General features: G+C 40.3%; 1 protein-coding gene across 1 annotated transcript in view; it reads left to right on the top strand.

Annotated features, from left to right (window-relative positions):
• The window catches only part of LOC307248586 (calsyntenin-2-like), a gene marked incomplete at both ends in the record, with an annotated part of 246,647 nt that overhangs the window by 156,379 nt on the left and 70,268 nt on the right, over positions 1-20,000 (top strand). The window contains 2 exons of the mRNA XM_080025007.1: positions 8,122-8,330; positions 13,634-13,783. Coding sequence (XP_079881133.1) covers positions 8,122-8,330; positions 13,634-13,783 — 359 coding nt within the window. The remainder of the gene's footprint in view (positions 1-8,121; positions 8,331-13,633; positions 13,784-20,000) is intronic.

Raw genomic sequence — 20,000 nt, forward strand, 5'->3', positions numbered from 1 at the left:
GTGAAGTATGGGTGGAGGGTTCGTTTCAACATTTGGGTGGGATACTAAAGCGCGGGGTCCTGCCCCAGAGAATCTTGGAACGTCAAACACTTAATTTGCAGCATTCTTTGTTTTTTTTAAAGCACTAATTTGTGCCTTTTCTCTATCAATTCATGAAGGAAATGTCATTGTTTATGTAAAGGAAAAGACAACATTCTGGTACCTGTAGATAAAAATATAATGGAATATTGCTCCCAGGCATTCTCAAATATTTATTCTCCTGTTTTGTTCAAAACTTCCTGAACCTTTTAAAACATTTAACACGTGTTTTGGGAGGGATGTTTTTTTTTAGGAATCATGGACATCCTCACAACAAATACATTTTTGAGCAGGACAAATTGACTTCTTCTAAATATTAAGGGGGACATCTCCCCCTGCATTCCCTCCCAAAAATCTATGCCTATGCTGTGAGGTGTTCTCAGCCAGTCCTAAAGAGCGATAAACATGTCTCATTTCAGGTTCAAATTTGTATTACGCTTGTCTAGAAACTGTTTTAATGGCTTACTGTCACAAAACAATTGTATTGATGTTTCTTGATCAGATTTTGGCACTATTATATATTTTCATAATTCACAACACCTATGAAATCCCATGATTAAAATAAAGCCCTATTCTAGATTGAACTGTTGTTTTTTTTGTCCAACTTGTGGCTCGGCATACCCCAAAGGAATCACGATTTACATCTAAGGGATCATCAGACAATTATCAGGATAAGACGCCAGACAAAAACAAAAAACACAACTTTCTTTTATCTTTTCTTGTGAAACTACTGTATAGGTTTACCTCATTAGGCCTTTAAAAGTGTTCAGATGAAACAGCCTATGCCGGGAAATTGCTTCTCAGTTCAACTGCTCAGAATTCCTACTCAAGGGGGGCCACAAGAATAACCTGCTTTTTATTAGGGGTCACAAGTAAAAAAAAAAAAAAAAAAAGTACATCATTACCAAGCATATCTTAATATTTGCTGTTGTTCCTCTGAACATTTGAGGAAGGATATCTTAAATCCTGCCAGGGTGTGCAGCTAGCGTTGTGAGCAGTGAGCCTTTGGGGGTGGGCCAGGTTGAAAAACAAGCACATCATCCCACTAATTAGGATCTTAGGATGAGAAGTTTCTTCCGTATACTGTTTGTGCCGAGGCCATTCCCAACGCACCTTTGCTCCGTGCAACGTTCTACTGTTGCTATGGAATAATGAGACTTATGGGACGCCTCGCCGCCGCCTTACAAAGCATGTCATATTCATAATCCTTCCCCGGACTCGCACTTAAACCATGACACATGTATTTAACACTGGCCCGCAGGGTTAAGTGCACGGGGACTGTGAACATATTATTCACAACAGGGGGTTAGGTTTCCCCAAAGTTGTATGTGTGAGTGTGTGTGTGTGTGTGTGTGTGTGTGTGTGTGTGTGTGTGTGTGTGTGTGTGTTAGAGAGAAAATGTCAATGTAATTAAGACAAACTGATGTGTTTGTCGTGACCACGTTGCCACATATCCACCAATGGTGTTTTCGGTGCTTGGCAACACAGCCGTTATTAAAGTCATCATTAGTGAATCTCGGAGGCCTGTACACGTCCTAGCCTCGCTGCAGTTTGGAGAGGCTAATTATCTCACCGTACTGCTAAAGCTGAAGGACACGCAACCACACAAATTCAAAAGTCAAATTTATACTGATATACCTGCATTTACATAAAAGAAAACAAATACCACATCTGGGGATAGATAGGCTGATTTTTTTTTGCATCATATAACCAACTCGCATTCACATAGACAATAACTAGGAGAGACACACTCAATAGCAAGAAAAGAAAGTCACCTTATGTCTCTCCTAAGGGAAGAAGTGGGTTGTTAGCATAAGCTGTCATAATACAATCCTGCAGAAAAAAAGACCCGGTTGCTTCAAACGGATCGTGCGGGCCTGTCAATGTGTCTGTGCTTGATTCTACCAAGAATCTTAACTTCACGCTTGTCACACTTGATGCTAATATGAGTGAAACCTCATTCTGTCAAATCCTCTGAGTTGACGTGAATAGTATTCTTGGCAAGACATAAAAAAAATTAAAATCTAGTGTAGGAATGTGGTGTTTATCTTGAGCTGCCATAATGTAATAGGAGAATATATTCACTGTGTTTCAATTATGAATAGGCACCTCCTGGAAATGCACCATCTGTGCTTGTCTGCTTTGGTTAACATACGAGAGAAAGTGACACCCGTTCCCATCCTTAGATTCAATCCACGATCGGTTGTCGCCACACGTCGGACGATTGCTGAGAGGCTCGTCAGCAGAGACGAGCAAACGGTTATTTAATCATTCAACTGCCTTCAAACGCTCTTAAAGGTGCAGTCAGCCATTCAGGAGAATGCTTGTTGTCAACATTTTTTTTTTGTCACAATCAGTGAACATCTCCACACGATCCTCTATACCTGTCTGCACTGACAAGAAAAAATACAGTGGTAATACACAGCCTAGGCTCTGTAATCAGGTATGTCACTAGCTACAGTGGCCCCCCTTTGTTTACATACCAGTTTACAGAGCCTATTGTCTGTGAATTAACACTGTTTTTTTTTTCAGCGCGCACACACAATGTATGTGAAGCTCAAAAAGCCTTTTCCAGAATCGCTGACCCTACCTTTTAAGGTTAAATTATTTCTCTACATGTGCTTAAGTGCATCAGAGATAACAGCTTTGTTACTCTTTTGTATCACACCATTTAAGTTTGTCTGTTCTGTGGCTTTATAGTGCGAGCCATCCATTAACCATTAGATCCCATACTATCTGTTGTGAAGTGTACAGGATCTGGGCATGGAGCAGAACATTGATCTGGATTACCATGCATTATAATCACCTTGTATTTAGATTATGGAGGCCCCGGTGGAGTCCTGTGCTGTCGCCTCAGGGTGCTAGGCAATGTGGGAAGTGTGATTTCCTTGCATATAGATGAGGTATCGACTGGGTATAGTGTTAGGATTGTTTATTTCCATTCAAGTCATACATAAGGAAATTGATGATTCAACCCCTCGGCTAATTCTTGACAAAGATTAATCGAGTTATTTGCCTTTGTGTTGGGTGTGTGTGTGTGTGTGTGTGTGTGTGTGTGTGTGTGTCTTTGTGTGAATGTGTGTGTGTTGATAAATAATGAGGGAAGATGAATATGTAATAAGATGTGAACAATACTGACCTGGCATTAACATGCAGCTGCTATCAGATTGTGACTGGATATGAATCATATGATTTACTGTAGATGGATGGAAATCACACAAGCTACTCAGACAGGTCTCCGCTGATGTCATCCATTCCGTTTTCTAAAGAGATAAATGTACATAATTAAAAAGTGACTGAAATCCTCTTCTCATCTAAATTTCCATCCAGTAATCTCTCTTTTTTTTAGAGCTAAAATCCTGGCTGAATCATTCTGAATAAACTGTGATGTTCAGCCTTTTTAAGTAGCCCAGTTAAAAGAAAAAACAGACTTTTAGTGAAGCATGAATCAGCATTTCACGATCATTTTCAGTTATGCATTACTGCATTGTAAAAAAAATTATTGAAATTATGAGGTCGTTTACTGCATGTATTAAAACTATTCCAATGCAGCAAATTAGCAAGACACAATATAAGCGTCGGATAAAAATTGAAATGTACTTTCACAAATGCATTATAGCAAGGTATATTTACCTGGTCAGTGTGAGCTGGAAGAATGATAACATAATGCAAAAGTGAAGTGAAGTGTGTGGACCCATACTGCACTGCAGAGCTCCTGCTGACAGTGACAAGCTGAGTGTACCCTGTCAGCTGTCACATATGAATATGGGTTGACACCATGCTGAATACTGTATTTGCAAGGAAACTTATTTTTGGTTTTTCTACGTAATTTATTTTCAAATATTGTGTGTCATTTTACATCATAACTGTTTGGCACATACATTCAACTTGTTCTTGTTGTTTGTCAACGTCATGGACAGTTTACATCAGACAGTCCTGCCAACTGACTGCAGAAACACCTGATATTTGTAGCATGGACATTGGATATTGCTTTAGTGTGTGTGTGTGTGTGTGTGTGTGTGTGTGTGTGTGTGTGTGTGTGTGTGTGTGTGTGTGTGTGTGTGTGTGTGGTGTGTGTGTGTGTATTGACCTCCTCTAGTAAAGGTCTAGTCCACCTTAATTAGTTGGAGGGAGGGTAAATAAAGAAAGGTTGGGCTGGGTGAAGGGCATTTTGTCACTATTTTGCACATGGCTCTTTGATAAATGACCACACAAGGGTTGAACAGACCTCTTCACTTATCCACATTTAAAGGCCAACTTTACAGTACCTCCCTCTGTTGTGTAAACTCTTCCCTGTGACTAACAGCCCACTTGCCTATGCGTGTTTGCCTTTGGTTTGAGAGAGGTGCATTCTATAAACATTCCAAATATGTTATCCAGTAAAGCTTTTGAATGCAAAAGCCTTGAGCCATTGATCTGTTAATTCAAGTAAATGTAGCACTTTTGAAGCTAACAGTCATGTTATAGTCCAATATACCAATGCTTATTCTACATGCTCTGCTTCGAGATGGTCGGTTTGCCTTTTGGTTGCATTCAAACGGCTATTTTCCCCCCAATGTGATCACACTCTCTGTAGTTCACTGAAGGCCCATATATTGTGTTGCCTCATTGCCTGGGGCATTGTAGTGCACTGTTATGCAGTTTTTACATCTACAGTGTTGTGATCATCCCCGCCCCTTCGGGGTCACTTAACCCCCTACTGTCTTTCTGTGTCACTGGGAGGAATGCTGGCCATGGGCTAAGCCTGGCAATGTTCCAGCAACATGACAACCATCATACATACACGTGCACACACAAACACACACACACACACACACACACACACACACACACACACACACACACACACAAACATGTATGCCCTTGAGAGCCAGGCGTCTGTTCCAACCAGATGTGAGCCATCGGCAGAGACGCTCACAATAAGAAATATTCACAATTATTGAATTTAGTTATATTTCACACATTTGTGTGCACAAATACATGATCACACACACACAAACTCTCTCTCTTTCTGTCTCATACAAACACACACACAACAGAAAAACCCGAGGAGTGGAACATATGGTTGCCACCTCATCACTGGGGAGTGTGGCGAGGCAGGGGGGTAATGTTTATGAGAAAGTGTCATTAATATGACAAAACAAGGCTGGCGGAGGGATTTACTGCACACACTGGTGCTGCCATCATCCGTCACTGCTTCTTACCACCATCCACACTGCTGTTACCAGCGCCGTTAACATTCCACTAATGCTGACGCGTCGCCATTAATCACTGTCATATACATGTCCATTTGTGTATTCTGCACCTGTGTCCGCTGGTAGAAGAATAATCAGATCCCTTTAATGGTAGTAGAAATCCATTTTCTTGAGCAGCATCTTCCTATGAATTAATGGTCATACAAGGAACACAGAGTTTTCTGCCAAACTAAGACTAGATTTCTGCAGAGTCACCAAGCCACAGTCTCGCTGTGCTGATAAAGCAGATTGGTTGACTCTCAAAACTTATTTTTCTGAAAAATACCGAAGGATGTTTTTATTTCTAACTTTGAATTTATGTATGTCTGTGTTGTTTCACATTTGCATTCCTCCCCCTATTTAATTCCCTAAACTTAATTATTTCTGTGAATGTTTTTTACATTTATTTCTGCCTCATTATGTAAATGAGAGGGCTGGCATTCAGAATTAATGTGCGTTTATTAGAGGGATGAACTTGAGATGAACCATCTTGTTTCCAAGGGGGTCCTTAATCCAAACATACAGAAAATACAGCACATGAAACAAAACATCACTAACACACTCACACACATACTCAAACAAAAGCTAACAGATAGAAATGCCGTTATGCATACAGTAGACAGATATACCCATACAAAGCTACAGTAATTCATACACCAATATGCCCCCACATGTTAGAAACTAAATACATAGTGATAAGCCTATGAAGTCAAATTAGAGGCAAGAGGCAGTCGTTTTAAGATAAATAAAAAACAGATGCATTGTTAAAATGAAATAAAGTTATACGTGAACTGTGCAAGTTCTTGGAAAGTTCAATAGAGCTTTACATTAAAAGTATGTCACCCAATCTCTTGAAAAATGTTGGTTGAAAATTTGGATAATATGGATGGTTAAATGATTTAATTTAATAAATAAACAGAATAAAAAGAAGTGAAAATGTCTTTAGATTTAAGTGTTAACCAGTGGAGCGTAATAACAATTAAGCAGTGATGGGTAGACAACATCTGCATAATATAGTATTGGTAAATGGATCTAACTGAACTGAGGTAACATTTTATCTGGACATAATTAAAGTTAATGCACTTATTTACTACCACCGCTGCCTATCCTTCATACCCCTTGCATGTGTACCCCACTTGTTTATGAATGAATGCCTTTGTTTAAAACTATTCAACTGTCCATGTCGTTGTGTGAAGAAGCTAAAATAACATCTCCTATGTTTGTGTACTTGAGACATGGAGTGTCTGTCTCTATCTTTGTTGTCAAGTCTCCATCTCAAAGCAACCACATGTTGGAGAGACATTTACGGCTTATTTGATTAGGATAATTTCTCCTTCATTACCATACCCACCCACTTATCCCATAAACCACAGACTCGTGTTCGCCAAGTTGTGTCTTAAAGCAAAGCATTACTATTGTATTTGCCATTTGAAGCTTAAAACCATTTTATTCAGTCCCTTTCGGCATCCATCAACGGTTGTAAATCAATTAATTGAAAGATTGATTATGCAATCTGTTGCCTTCTGGCCTCCGGATAGTAGACTATTGATGAAGACGTTTTAAAGTAATGAATGGTGGAATTTTTCTTCATGTGTGACTTAACATGAGTTATTACTGATGGATCACTTATGGAATGATTAATTAGTGCAGTGTATTGCGCTCGGAGGGCCGTGCATCGGTTTGCATGGCTATGGTAGATGAAGAGATGAAGAGGGGATTATTTTGCCGCAGCAACACAATCAAAGCAATCCATGGGGTGAGGTCAAACAGTGTATTACACAAAGCAGAGTGTGACAATTGGTTAGCAAACTAATTCATCACAGACAGTGAACTCTGCCCTCACCATTCAAATCATCTAAGAGGCTGCAGTAATAGAAGTGGAAACCTTACTCCTTCATACAATTGTCCTTTCGGGCAAGGCACCGAGTCAAGTGTAAGGGACAGAGACAGTTATAGTATGTATGTGTGTACATCACAAATTGGTTGAGTGTGCTTGCCTTTAAATTAGTTTCTATAGATAACAAATCAAGCAAGCACTATTGCTATATGCTTGGTGTACAAGCAGTAGTCTACAGCCATTATTGCAGCATTCCATCATGGAATGTCACTCAACATCATTAGCACCGTGATAACTATAAAATGAACAAAAAATGTGTTGCTATTCATACAAACCAAGTATGTGCTGTTCATCCAACACACACATTTCATAACAGTTCATAACAACAAGTGTATCATGTATGTATCACAGCAACACAAAACCCTTAGGACATTTTAACAAACCTCCCCCTCTCGCAAAGGGACCATAGACACATTATTTCGGAACAAAACAGCATAGAAATGTGGCCAGCGTAAGACACATGAACGGTTCAACGTTTTACAGCAAGTTACGTGTAGCACGTGTTGCCAAGTGCATGAGTGTTTACTTACTTCTAGGGGCTAAATACTGATGCATGCATAAACGGGTCCTTTACACATACTCTGGGCACCACTAGTGTGAAATGTACAAAATGTTGTGCTGACCAACATATCTAGGGCCATGCAGCTACCGAGCCTGAAAATAAGACATGTCCATGACATACGGTACACCGGAATAGCTGACATTGGGGTGTCTACTGTTCAGTCTCAGTGTATTATGATTTGTATGACATATCTATCTGGTGAATTGAAACAAATTCCTCCTCATTTCCCTCGTGCACCAAGGACAACGGATCAAATGTCTTAAAAGCAGTTACCCTCTTTGCAGATGATATAATATTCTACACTAATCTCCACTTCCCTATACCCTGTGTTGTCCCCTTCATGTCTGCAGGGCTGTGGTGCACATTCAGGTCAACGATGTGAATGAGTTTGCCCCGGTTTTTCGGGAGCCGCAGTACCGAGCTGCAGTGACAGAGGGCAAGATTTACGACAGCATCCTGCAGGTGGAGGCCACTGACCAGGACTGCTCCCCGCAATACAGCCAGATCTGTAACTACCAGATCACCACCACCAGCACACCCTTCGCAATAGATCGCAACGGTGAGTAGAAGAGAGGAAAATACTTGCATATAATGTTAGAACCTTGTTATCTCACCTTAACTGTTCAACAGTGTCTGATAACACACAGTGCCTGTAAAGTTCTGTATTGTGGCTAAGTCTTGTCACTTCCTTGGTGTCCCCACATTCCCTCAACCTTCCACATTCATCATCCACATCTCCCATCAACACGTGCACAGCCTCAGGAGATACACACGCAAACGCTTAAACTCCACATATCTGCGTACACTCTCTGGTAGCGACACGTAATACTCTGATGGATCTCTCTCCCCCCCAGATAAAATGTCTTCTTTGCTCTCTCCAAGGACAAAGTCAGGCTGTGCCCAGAGAGCAATCAGTCTCCACAAATCAGATCACAGATCAAGTGTTTGCGCAACAAAAAAACATGACAAACACGCACAGAGACAAAGATAAATGCTAGCAAAAAAACAATACCCTTACAAATTCATTTGACTTTACTGAGCTGCCACTTGCACTTTGTAACTTGGCTCTTGAACAATGAAAATAAAGATTATTATGCTGTTATTTCTCACAGATACCCACACAAATCAGAATAGAGGTCGGGAAAATTGCTCCATCTTTCTGACCTTCCTAGAGTGATGGATGTCATTCTGTGTATCTGTCATTAGTATGATTGCATTCATAAATAGTCCATCATTTGGTCATGTTTGATTGAACACACTTGTGGGTTAGCTAACACAAAGTCAAGAAGGAGAACATGTTTTCCTTGAGTGCATACTTAAACTCTTGCTCTCGTCTGGATTTTCATCACTGTTAGACAAGCTATTAGAATACAATTGGCCTTAGTGCCTTCTTTTATTTTTTGTTCTAAGGAGGCATGCTGTAGGTGCAAGGACATTACTGTTTAGGTTTGTGTTGCTGCTGACTGCAAAGCGTTGCCCGCTGCTGGGGTGTTACAATGAAAATTAGAGGATGGGGTTGAGGGCCAACCTGCATTGTGAATGCAGGTCTCTCTCTCTCTCTCTCTCTCTCTCTCTCTCTCTCTCTCGTTCTCTCTCTCTCTCTCTCCAATTGGAGTGGTCTCACTCAGCCATTGACCGCTGAGGAAAAAGCTTTGAGAGCCCTTGAACTCAAGAGCAGAGAGTGGAAGAAGATAGAGTGAGGGAAGGAGGGTTTGGCTGTGAGAGCGAGACCAAGTGCTGTGAGATGATCTGGGAGAGCAGTAGATAGGAAGCTCTAGTGGGGAGATATTCAACAGAAAGTAATGTTCCTATATTGTTCTCTTGGTCAAAAAATCCCATGAAAAGACCAAGAGCAAAATCAATTGATCCTACTAATAAGTATGTGCTTGTTTCTGATTGGTATTATTATTATCGTCCAAAACCGTTTTAAAACACATCAATGTACAAAAGCCATTGCTTTTCTTTTAAATTAACAAACAAACAAATACCATATGCAATGTTCAGCTTCCCCAAATATTGTGTAGCATACCACATATGTATTAATCCACAGCGGAAAATGGTCCCTTGCAGTTCTCTCTAAACTAAACTAAACTAAAAGTCCTACAGTCATGTCTGAGGAAATTACTGAGGCTTTTCGACCATTAAGCAATTTGTGTCCCATTAGTAATTAAAGACTTAACAGGAGCCAATGGCCTTTAAAAGTAATGGCCATCTGTCAACAGTTGTTCGGACATTTCAGACTGGACCAAAGTAGTAAACGGCCTGGCCAATACGGCCATCAACGGAGCTGCTGATGTAGTCAATTAAAAAGATGAAAAAGTTGAATGCTTCATTCCCACAGACATGAGCACTGTAGATATGTTTTAGTCTATCCCAAAAACACTATCCTGGTACTGTTCATAACCTGCCAAAATTGGCTGTTTTAGGATTATTACTGAGCCTTTTTCTTTGTTATTGTAAATATGTACATTATCTGTGACATCAGACCTCAGCATGAACAATGCACACATAGAATAGGGATTTTTTTAAGAGACAGACTAAAAGTGCTTATTTTGGTCTTTTGTTGACAAAATAATAATACAGATAAATGAAGACCTTATTCTTTACACAAAGACCAGACGGGTTAAGTAGCATTAGCTAACAAAATAGGTACAATTGGTTGGTAATTATAAAAAGATTATAAAAAGGAATTCCCAAGACCGATGCAAAGACGGTTCACTCGTAGGTTTGTTTTTATGTGCATTTGATAGAGAAGCAAATCAAGAGAGCGAGATTGGAGGCTAATGTAGTCATTTACTAGCTGGCAACCCCTTGACAGCAGTCACACGGATAAGTTGATGTAGTAATTGCAGAAGCGGGGAATGGGAACCTCTGTCATGCAGACAGGCGTGAGTGTGTATGCATACTTGTGGAAAAGGAAAGAGAGAGAGCAAGAGAGAGTAGCACAACAGATGAGGCAGCATGAGGCATTGCACTGAGACAAAGATGTGCGGTGAAAAAGGAACGCAAAGGTTGTAAAGGGGACAGCGAGAAGAGGAGGAATTTTTAAACCAGCCGAGAATGAGACGGAGAATGGGCAACGGGGAAAAGGCGAACAATGCCCTCCTCATATGAATTACATCTAATCCTCCCACTCGCACACTTGTACTCAGATACACCACATGATCATCAACATTCAGCTCCCTGCATCCATCCACCACCACCCCTCTACCACTCATAGTACAAAGAAGCCCCAAGAAGCTTCTGTGCCTAAATGTAAGTGACAATAATCCATTGCAAGCTATACCTTTCAACTCACAGGCAATGAGGAGGAATAATAGTGTCTCTTATCAAGGCTCTTTACACCCCGCACAGTGATCTCAGGCAGGGTGCACCCTCCCTACCCGGGCCTGGCTACATCTGCAGCATTGCAATCCTTCTATTGTGAAAGACTCATCAAATATTAACAGACACATTAGGAGAACAAGAACTCCCTTCATGCACTCTGCTCTCAGCATGAGAAGAGAAGCAGGCTTGGGTAAATGGGTCCTCGTGGTAACAAACAAGGAAGCAGACTCTCAATGGTGCGGGATGAGTGTATAGAAGGGACAAGTGGGTTACGTGTTTCTTCTTTCAGGTTTGCACATAATAGAATCAATAGCACATTCAGCTTGATACACAGGTATATGTAGTCATCTCTTACACAGCTGACAGGCTATGCTGTGATGCCAAGCTCAAGTTGTTATCTGGCAGAAAGTAGCAAGTGGTTAGAAAAAGTAAAATGTGTAACTCGAGTGTGGCAGCAAAAACAAATGACTAATGCATAAAACCTTAAAGAAGAAGAATCAGTTGTATTACATTGTCAAACCACCATTGTTTTTTAGACATTGTTTAGGACTTTTTCCACATGTTCACTGGCTAGACCTGTGAAAAGACAGCGATGTGTTAAGTCAATAGCCCTGGCTATAACACATTTCTTTTTGATGATATTTTGATTCATCAGAGACAGTGGCAACTAACATCAATGGCTGCATAATGATGCAAGGCCCTCCAGTTACAAGGCTCTGGTATTGTGCATGCTGACCAACTGGATGCACTGCATTTGAATGCAGAACGCACATGTTGAATTGCGTTCCTCCATTCAGTTTGGGGACTTGCAGGAGCTCTGAAAAAATAATAGTTCAAGTTGATGGGCCGGTGGCTGACTTAAACCTTTTATTTTCCAAGAATGTGTTAATCTCCAAAAAGATTAGACCCCACACTTCCCTTGATGCACTTGCTTTTTGTTTGTTATACCCTTCATCCCTAACAAATGAGCAGATCATCCCTGTTCATGTGAGGGGGGAAGAACTGTTGAAAATATATAATTTTGAGCATTTTTTATTCACTTTACCTATCATCATTTGTTATCTTCAGAAATGTAAAACCAGGGAGTTGAAGAGACAAGTACCTATATTGTCATTGTATCAGGAAACACCAGGGGTTTAATGGTGCTAATGCTGAGGAACATGAGCACTAATCAAACCACTTGTGAGAGATAGAAGCTACCTGTCATACAGACCATGATCTCATTTGTTACAGTGATTATATTAAGGCATCACAGTTAATATGACAATGATGTATAATGATGCTCTCATATTCGAAATTAAATACCCATTACTATTTTAAGCAAACACACACACACACACACACACACACACACACACACACACACACACACATACAATACAATACAATAGACTAGCATTATGCTTATGTGTTATCTAATAATTCAAAAATGCCATAAAAATACATCATGCTTTGTTTTGGACACACACACACACAATGCAGATTGAAGTTTATCGTTAACGTTCATACTGATTAGTTCCTTTTCAATTCTAAAGTCATGTAAGTCCATAAACAAAAACAAGTCATTGTTCTGTCATCAGACTCATGCAGAGCTCCATTAAGAATACATTGTGTAGAGAGTAGCAATGAATATGGAAACATATCTGTTGCACATTGCTTACGACTCCAATAAAATAGAGCTCATTTAGCCGACACAAGCATTATGACTCCATTAAGGCAGTCTCCAAATCTTTGATGACTGAATAACTTTGGATGATTTCACAGACCCAGATTTAGACTTGGTGTTGTATAATATAATAAAATATTTCTAGAAAACATTGCATATGCATGTTATAATACCCTTCCGAACCACTTCACTTACTCCATCAACTTTTGTTAAGAAAGTTCCAAAGTAACCCTCTTAGAAAGATGATGTGTTGCCATTCTGGCTGCCTTTTGTGTCATTCCCTTTGATAATGTATATACATGTCTGTATTAATAATTGATGGCTATATTTTAATGATGATTTTCATTTATCTTAGAATTCATTTTTAATGACAGCAGTTGACTGATACTGAGAAGTGTCAGTCAAGTGAGAAGATACTGATGTAACGGGTCCCCTCCTGCTGTCATTTCTCAAAGATATAGGAACTAGTTCAGGGCAAACAATTATTTTTCTCTCTCACAAAGTCTTGGTTATCTTAAACTTAGGAATCACATGTTTTTATTGTTCAGAGATTATCCCAACTCTGCCAGCATTTAGCGCTTTGTTTGGCGATGGCTTGGCGCAACGAAGACAACTGACCACTACTACCGCAGGCACAAAATAAGTGGGCAATTGTGTTTAGCTGTGTTTAGTTTGTGTGGTCCTAAAACTTTAAACACTGCCATTTGTCGCTGTCTGTGTGCCAAATGGCCTGGCCCAAAAACGTTTTCATCATGAGACACGGTAGGGGAACCGAATGTACTACTCCGCTACACATCAAAATGAGTTGGCTCTTAAAAGGCATGTCGGGCTGTATTTGACATTGAGAGACTGTTTTTCTACCCACAAAGGTAACATCCGGAACACGGAGAAGCTGAGCTACGACCGCCAGCAGCAGTATGAGATCCAGGTTACGGCCTGGGACTGTGGCCAGAAGAGAGCCTCGCAAAGCGTCACCGTCCGCATTGACGTCAAGCCTGTCTGTAAACCGGGCTGGCAAGGTTGGCCATCATTATATTACTACTGTGTGTGTGTGTGTGTGTGTGTGTGTGTGTGTGTGTGTGTGTGTGTGTGTGTGTGTGTGTGTGTGTGTGTGTGTGTGTGTGTGTGTGTGTGTGTGTGTGTGTGTGTGTGTGTGTGTGTGTGTGTGTGTTAGTGCAAAGACTGCAGGAAGGTCAGAGTGCGCATTGTGTTCCAAATAATTTGTGTGCAATTGATTTTTTTTTGCAATATGTGTGTATACAGTATGCAAGTCTGGCTGCAGTGTATACCATGGTGGAGCTGTTTTTATGCTCACAGAAACACGGATGTGATTATTTACACAGCATTGCTTCAGTGATTGTCTAGCTTACATATATATATATATATATATGTGCGTTACTTGCCATAACATATATATTTATTCTCCCTATGTGCTTGGGTTTCTGCTCTGTTTCTCTCTCTCTCTCTCTCCCTCTCTGTCAACTTTAGCTGGCGTAATCAACAACACTTTGCTTTAAGAGTGTTGTGGCACAGCCAGCAGGGCTCTTAGTACATCAGAAAGCATTCATGGCAGACTTAACAAGGCCTACACTGTTCCAAAGAAAAGTGTCCGTGTTGACGCTTCAACAAAAGCAAACAACACACACAGCGCTTAAGATAAATGCACACAAACTTTACGCTTGCCAGAGAGGGCTGATGAAGGTTGAGCCCCCCCGCAGTGTGTCGCTTCACATGTAACCATGTGCACTGTGTGTTGCTTGTGTCTTTAACGAGGTGATACATGTTGCTGGAGTGCAGCCATTTACGCTCCCACAGGACGCAATGGCAGCGGGCTTGTTACAAACAGCGGTAAATGAGGAATCTGGCAGCAGCTCAGTGGACCCTGCACAAAGAACTGTTAAGCTGTTTGGCACATATTCCATCTTCAAACCTGTGTTTTTTTCTTTTTTTTTCTTTTTTCAAGTGGCAAAAACATGTCAGATCTGAGTCACCATTAAGATCGGGATCAAAACCCAAATCTTGAAACTCTTAATATTAATGTAGTGTAGTCTTAATAATTTCACAAGATGGGTACTTTTTTCGCAGTGCAGTGGAAACTCCAACCGACTGTGGGCACTGATTTTAAGAATTCAGAAGGAATTGAGGTCACCGAAATCATACAAAGGAGTAGAAAATGAAATGAAAGAACAAAGGGGAAATGTTTTATTCTGTGTTCCCAATTTCAAAATGAGTTAATTTCAGTAGTACAAAGTCACTTTGGCGGCACTTGGAAGCATGCTGTGTGTTTTTCTTTGTTGTGCTTAATGCCAAGGGGCAACGTTATAATTACAGGAACGATGGCAAATAGAATCGCAAACTTTGTCATGTAAAAATGTTCTGAAAGCACAGCTAGAAAAAAGACCATAAATACAATAAAAGTGCACAGAGATTTAGACATAGTCATCCATATAAATCCTCAATTCTCTCCTATCAAAAAACGCTGAACATTTTTATAATGCACACACACAGATGCCATAGCTGTATGTTCAAGTTCAGTGTATGCACACAACACCACCACTGCATTCCAACACAAATGCACAGAGAAGCCAATGCTGTCGTGGGTGTTCAAAATAACATTATCTCCCTCTCTAGGCTCCCACTGATAATCCTGTCTTTGAAGGCTGTTGGCAATTTATTTTTTTATGTGTATGATATTTCAAATTAGGATTTTCAAAACGCGATTATGGCGAGTAGGAGACACACATGCACAGATGCACACTTCCCTTGATTGATGAAAGGGCAGTTGTCCCTGTGAGCGTTGTTTGGCAGAGGGGATGAAGGGGAAGCCTGGACATGGGAGAGTCAATTCCATGGCCACAGATCAAGGGATATATAGAGTATAATAGGGCTTGATGTTGTTGTATTAAAGGCAGGCTACTGGTGGAATGTCAAAGACACACACACACACACACACACACACACACACACACACACACACACACACACACACACACGCACTAAAAAAGAAGGGATTTCTTTGGGAGAATCTGTCTGTTTTAATTATGGTCAGAAGATCTGGACAGCAGGGTTCAGCTGTCAATCACGCCAATCACATGTACTCACTTGGCATGTGAACTTATTTTACTGACAGATAGTTCCTGTTCACCTGCAACAAACGCACACACACACACACACACACACACACACACACACACACACACACACACACACACACACACACACACACACACACACACACACACACACACACACACACAATGGGATTCTTCCTGTGGAGTTATGTGGCACCAAGAGACTTTAATATTATCGTTCCATAAGGATGTCCAGACGTGCCTCTGCTGATAGCTTTGATGAGCATGTAGCGGTTACTAATCGTGATTCTCTGTCTCTCTGAGGCCTCCGCCATTTGGTTTAGCCAGAAAACTGTTGATTCCAGATGGACATAGTATCTTTCTGGTTCATATGTTCTGCCCATCTCCTATCTTGTTTCTTCTTAGGTCCCGTATTTCTGCTGTCCGCAGAGAAAAATGTACACATGAGCAAACACATACAGTATATGAAAAAAATAATAATAAAGGAATAAATGGATAGATGGAAGATAAGTGAGGGAGTAAGCAGGCTGCTGTAGAGCCACCTTTTTCTCATTTGATGGTATGGTTATCTTTTTTATTTGCTTAATACACTTTTTGTATACACTTCTTCCCTACAAACAGAATGTTATCTTTTAAGTGTGAACAAGACTCAAGAGTCTACAGCCAGGCCAGCTGCAATGCTCCCTATGACAATGCTGACGTTTGGCAGATATAATGCCTACCATGCTGTCCATATCTGTTTCCCTAATCAACAGTTAAGGGATTATCAAAAAGATTAAAACATTTATGTCTGTTCAAACTGTTTAAGGCAATTTATCCAATATATATTGAGACATTAAACTGAATTAAATGACAATGCAAGGACACCAATACAGTCACAAAACATATTAAAATAGACCACCTTTTGATCTAAATTTGGCCTTTTTGTTGATGCTGCTTTTTAACTTAATTATATTAACATTTTATTCAGAACCATCAATGTCATTATACAATGTATGGCAATCCACCCAATAGTTGTTGTGAGTTTTCAGATTAGACCAAAGTGGAGGCATGACTGTCTGACATGGCCTATCCTACAGCCACAATAGATGAATGCCTTACAGCAAACAAAACACCTATAGACTTACATATAAAGGAACTTAAGGTGTAATACCTATAAAAGATTGTTTTTCCCCAATACTTCCCTACTTCATCATCCAACGTTGCATGGCATTCAGCCAAAATCAACACATAATGTATATTTATAATATTATCTGTCATACTTGGTAGCACACAGGGAAATGTGGGAAGTGTGACAGTTAGAAATGTCAGCAAAAATACAATCCATACAATAAATGTCCTTTGTGTTTCTGTAAGTGCTTTAAATGTGGAACGCCCTGGATCTCTATATCCGGAGACACGAGTCAATGCTCGCCAGCAGCAGACAGAAACCTCATCAGGCTCTTTTTTACAGGAACAGGATAATCTCCCATAACTGCTGACTCACTGGCTCAGTGTCTCTTTGTTCTCCATGTATCAAACACTGGTGGCTGGCTGTAGGGAGGAGCCACATAACTCCAGGGTCCCAGGAAGGATTACTAACTTATCAGAGTAGTGCGAATAAAAACCTAGAACCAACCAGAAAATCTCAATCATGCTGAAAAGAGAGAGAGCTGCTGCTCAGGCTTTTTCTCACTTGAATTATACATCTGTACTTGCATTGGGAGACAGAGGCCAATAATGCTTGTATATTAATAATTTCATTTCGTATTGGATTATATACATAACACAATTCAAAATGTCAACATACTGTTTTGCGTGTGTGGGGGCAGGTGTTGAGCTTGCTGTACTCACCTCTTTAACAGCCCTGTACTGTATATAAACTGACCCTATGCAAAGTGTCGGTCAAGGCAATTAGTATAAAACTCAGACTGCAATTTAGGTTTTTCTAACTATCGGGGAATAATTGGACAAATACAGCACAGGTGTTTTTGCTTGTATTTCCCTGTCAGCTTCTCTCTAATGAGACCCATGGAAGGCGTCATTATTAGATGATTAGACATATTTTTGGATAAACGTGGCTCTGTTTACTGTATTTCCTTTGACCATAACAGTCTTCTATTGCATCTGATGAGAAACAAATACTAAGCTATGACTGATATTTAAAACTCAACACAGGCCAATGGCACTCCTTTTGAAAATTGATCAATGTTAGAGATTAGTCAGTCTCGGATATAATTATTTTCGTATTACAATACCGTATCAAACACACACACGCACTTTCTGCTAAACCTATACAATACATATTTTTGTTAGATAGGATATAGACCTGACCAACACTCACAAAAACTCTAAGTTGACGTCTGTAATGCTGACAACACTATACATTTTTAAAAGGGAGACTTCATTGCAAATTAAGCAGATGGTCGCAACTGGAAAAGCTGAACGCAAAGCAAGGAGCCTTAGTCTTAATAAATGCCAGTAAATGACGCTGAAGAATCACTAAAATGATGAATAATTATCTAATAAGCAAGTGATATTTATCAAAGCAATCCTATCTAAAGTCTGTCAACCTGAACTTATTTAACATGAGAGTTAAATTATATCTCTATAAAGGTTACAGCTAAATCTGAACAAAAATATGCAGATACAACATAGGGCTGTACGGTATGGTCTAAAATGTATATCACGGTATTATTTGAAGCATAGACGGTAACGGTATTACATCACGGTATATTCATTTATCTTTAAATGAATGCTTGTGAAGGGGTAAAATGCTTGATATTACTGTAGGCCTGTACTCTTGTATTAATAGGACATCTATTGCTTATAAAATAAATACAATATATATATAAACAAGTAGAGCACAGTAACACAACATAGAATAGATTATCCAAATTGTTCAAGATGTTTTTGACTAATCAAAAATCAAAAAGTGTTGCACTTGCCCCCGGTCTCCCCTACAGAGGGATTTAAACAACATTCATTGTGCAATCTGCAATGTTCTGCTCTGTGGATGGGTGGGGGGGTGGGGGGGGCAATATGTTTTATATGTAAAGCACTATATGCTGACTTTTTGTGTATGAAAATTACTCTATATAGTAAGTTTGATTTGACTATGACTCACTCGGAAAGCTGATGAAGCTCTGGTGGCATGCCTTTTCTTTTACAATCGGTTTCTGGTTCTATCATCTCTTAACTTTAATTTCAGTTTAACTCCTTGTGTGGTGTTTATTTTTTATAAAAACTGACATGGAAACCATGCGCACACAGAACAGTTTCCGCGAGTGGACAAGCTTCATTGCGAGGACGCATTTCTCACCGGGCTGTGAGCGAGGAGCGCAGCCTGACCCTCTCTAGGCGCGCGCAAGTATTCAACAGTCGCTCACGTTTGTAGTTTGACAGACCACTCTTTATGTCATGACTGGATGAAGCTTTTCCCCTCGCGGATGCTGTTCTGTGAACACCGCGAAGAGCATTTCTCACCAGGCTGTGAGTGACGAGAACGAGCCCGACCGTCTTGAGGCGCGCGTAAACGACTGTTCAACACTCGCTCACGGTCGCAGACGCAGTTTGAAAAACTGATCGCTCTTTATGTAAAACTTTGTTTTAATGGCAATGCAATGCATTTCTGTAGAAAAGGCCCCACAGTTTATAGGTCACAGTGTTTGTTATGTTCTTATAGTGTTTTAAGATGTGAGTTGTTCAGTGCGGATGACATTATAACTGTCAGTTAGCGGCCGTGACGTCAGTCAGCCGGAGCGTCTGTTTAGTGAAGTTTCCTTTTCCTTCTCCCTCAGTTGTGTGAGCGTGCAAGTTGCTGCAGTAAACTATCATTCCACGGTTGAAACGTGCTTTCCCTGAGTGTGTTATGCATCGCCTGTGTGAGTAGGCTAAGTAGGCTACATGGAGTTTCCCGATGCTGTAATAGCCAAAGTTATAATTTATGCACGTTATTAACGGCCGCGATTCGCCGGTTGCAACAGCTGTTTAATGTCTCATCACGAGCGTATTGCTATTGTTCTTTCCCCGGGATCTGTATGCTGCTGTGCATGTTAAAGAAGGAAATAAACAGCGGATACATCCTTACTCCTCGTCTCAACGTCTCATGCTTCATATTCTGACATTTTGGGCGATGTTTTGGTGGTGTTTTGGCCGACACTTC

This window comes from Ammodytes marinus (assembly GCF_949987685.1).
Source record: "Ammodytes marinus genome assembly, chromosome: 3".
In the NCBI taxonomy this organism is placed as follows: Eukaryota; Metazoa; Chordata; class Actinopteri; order Uranoscopiformes; family Ammodytidae; genus Ammodytes; species Ammodytes marinus.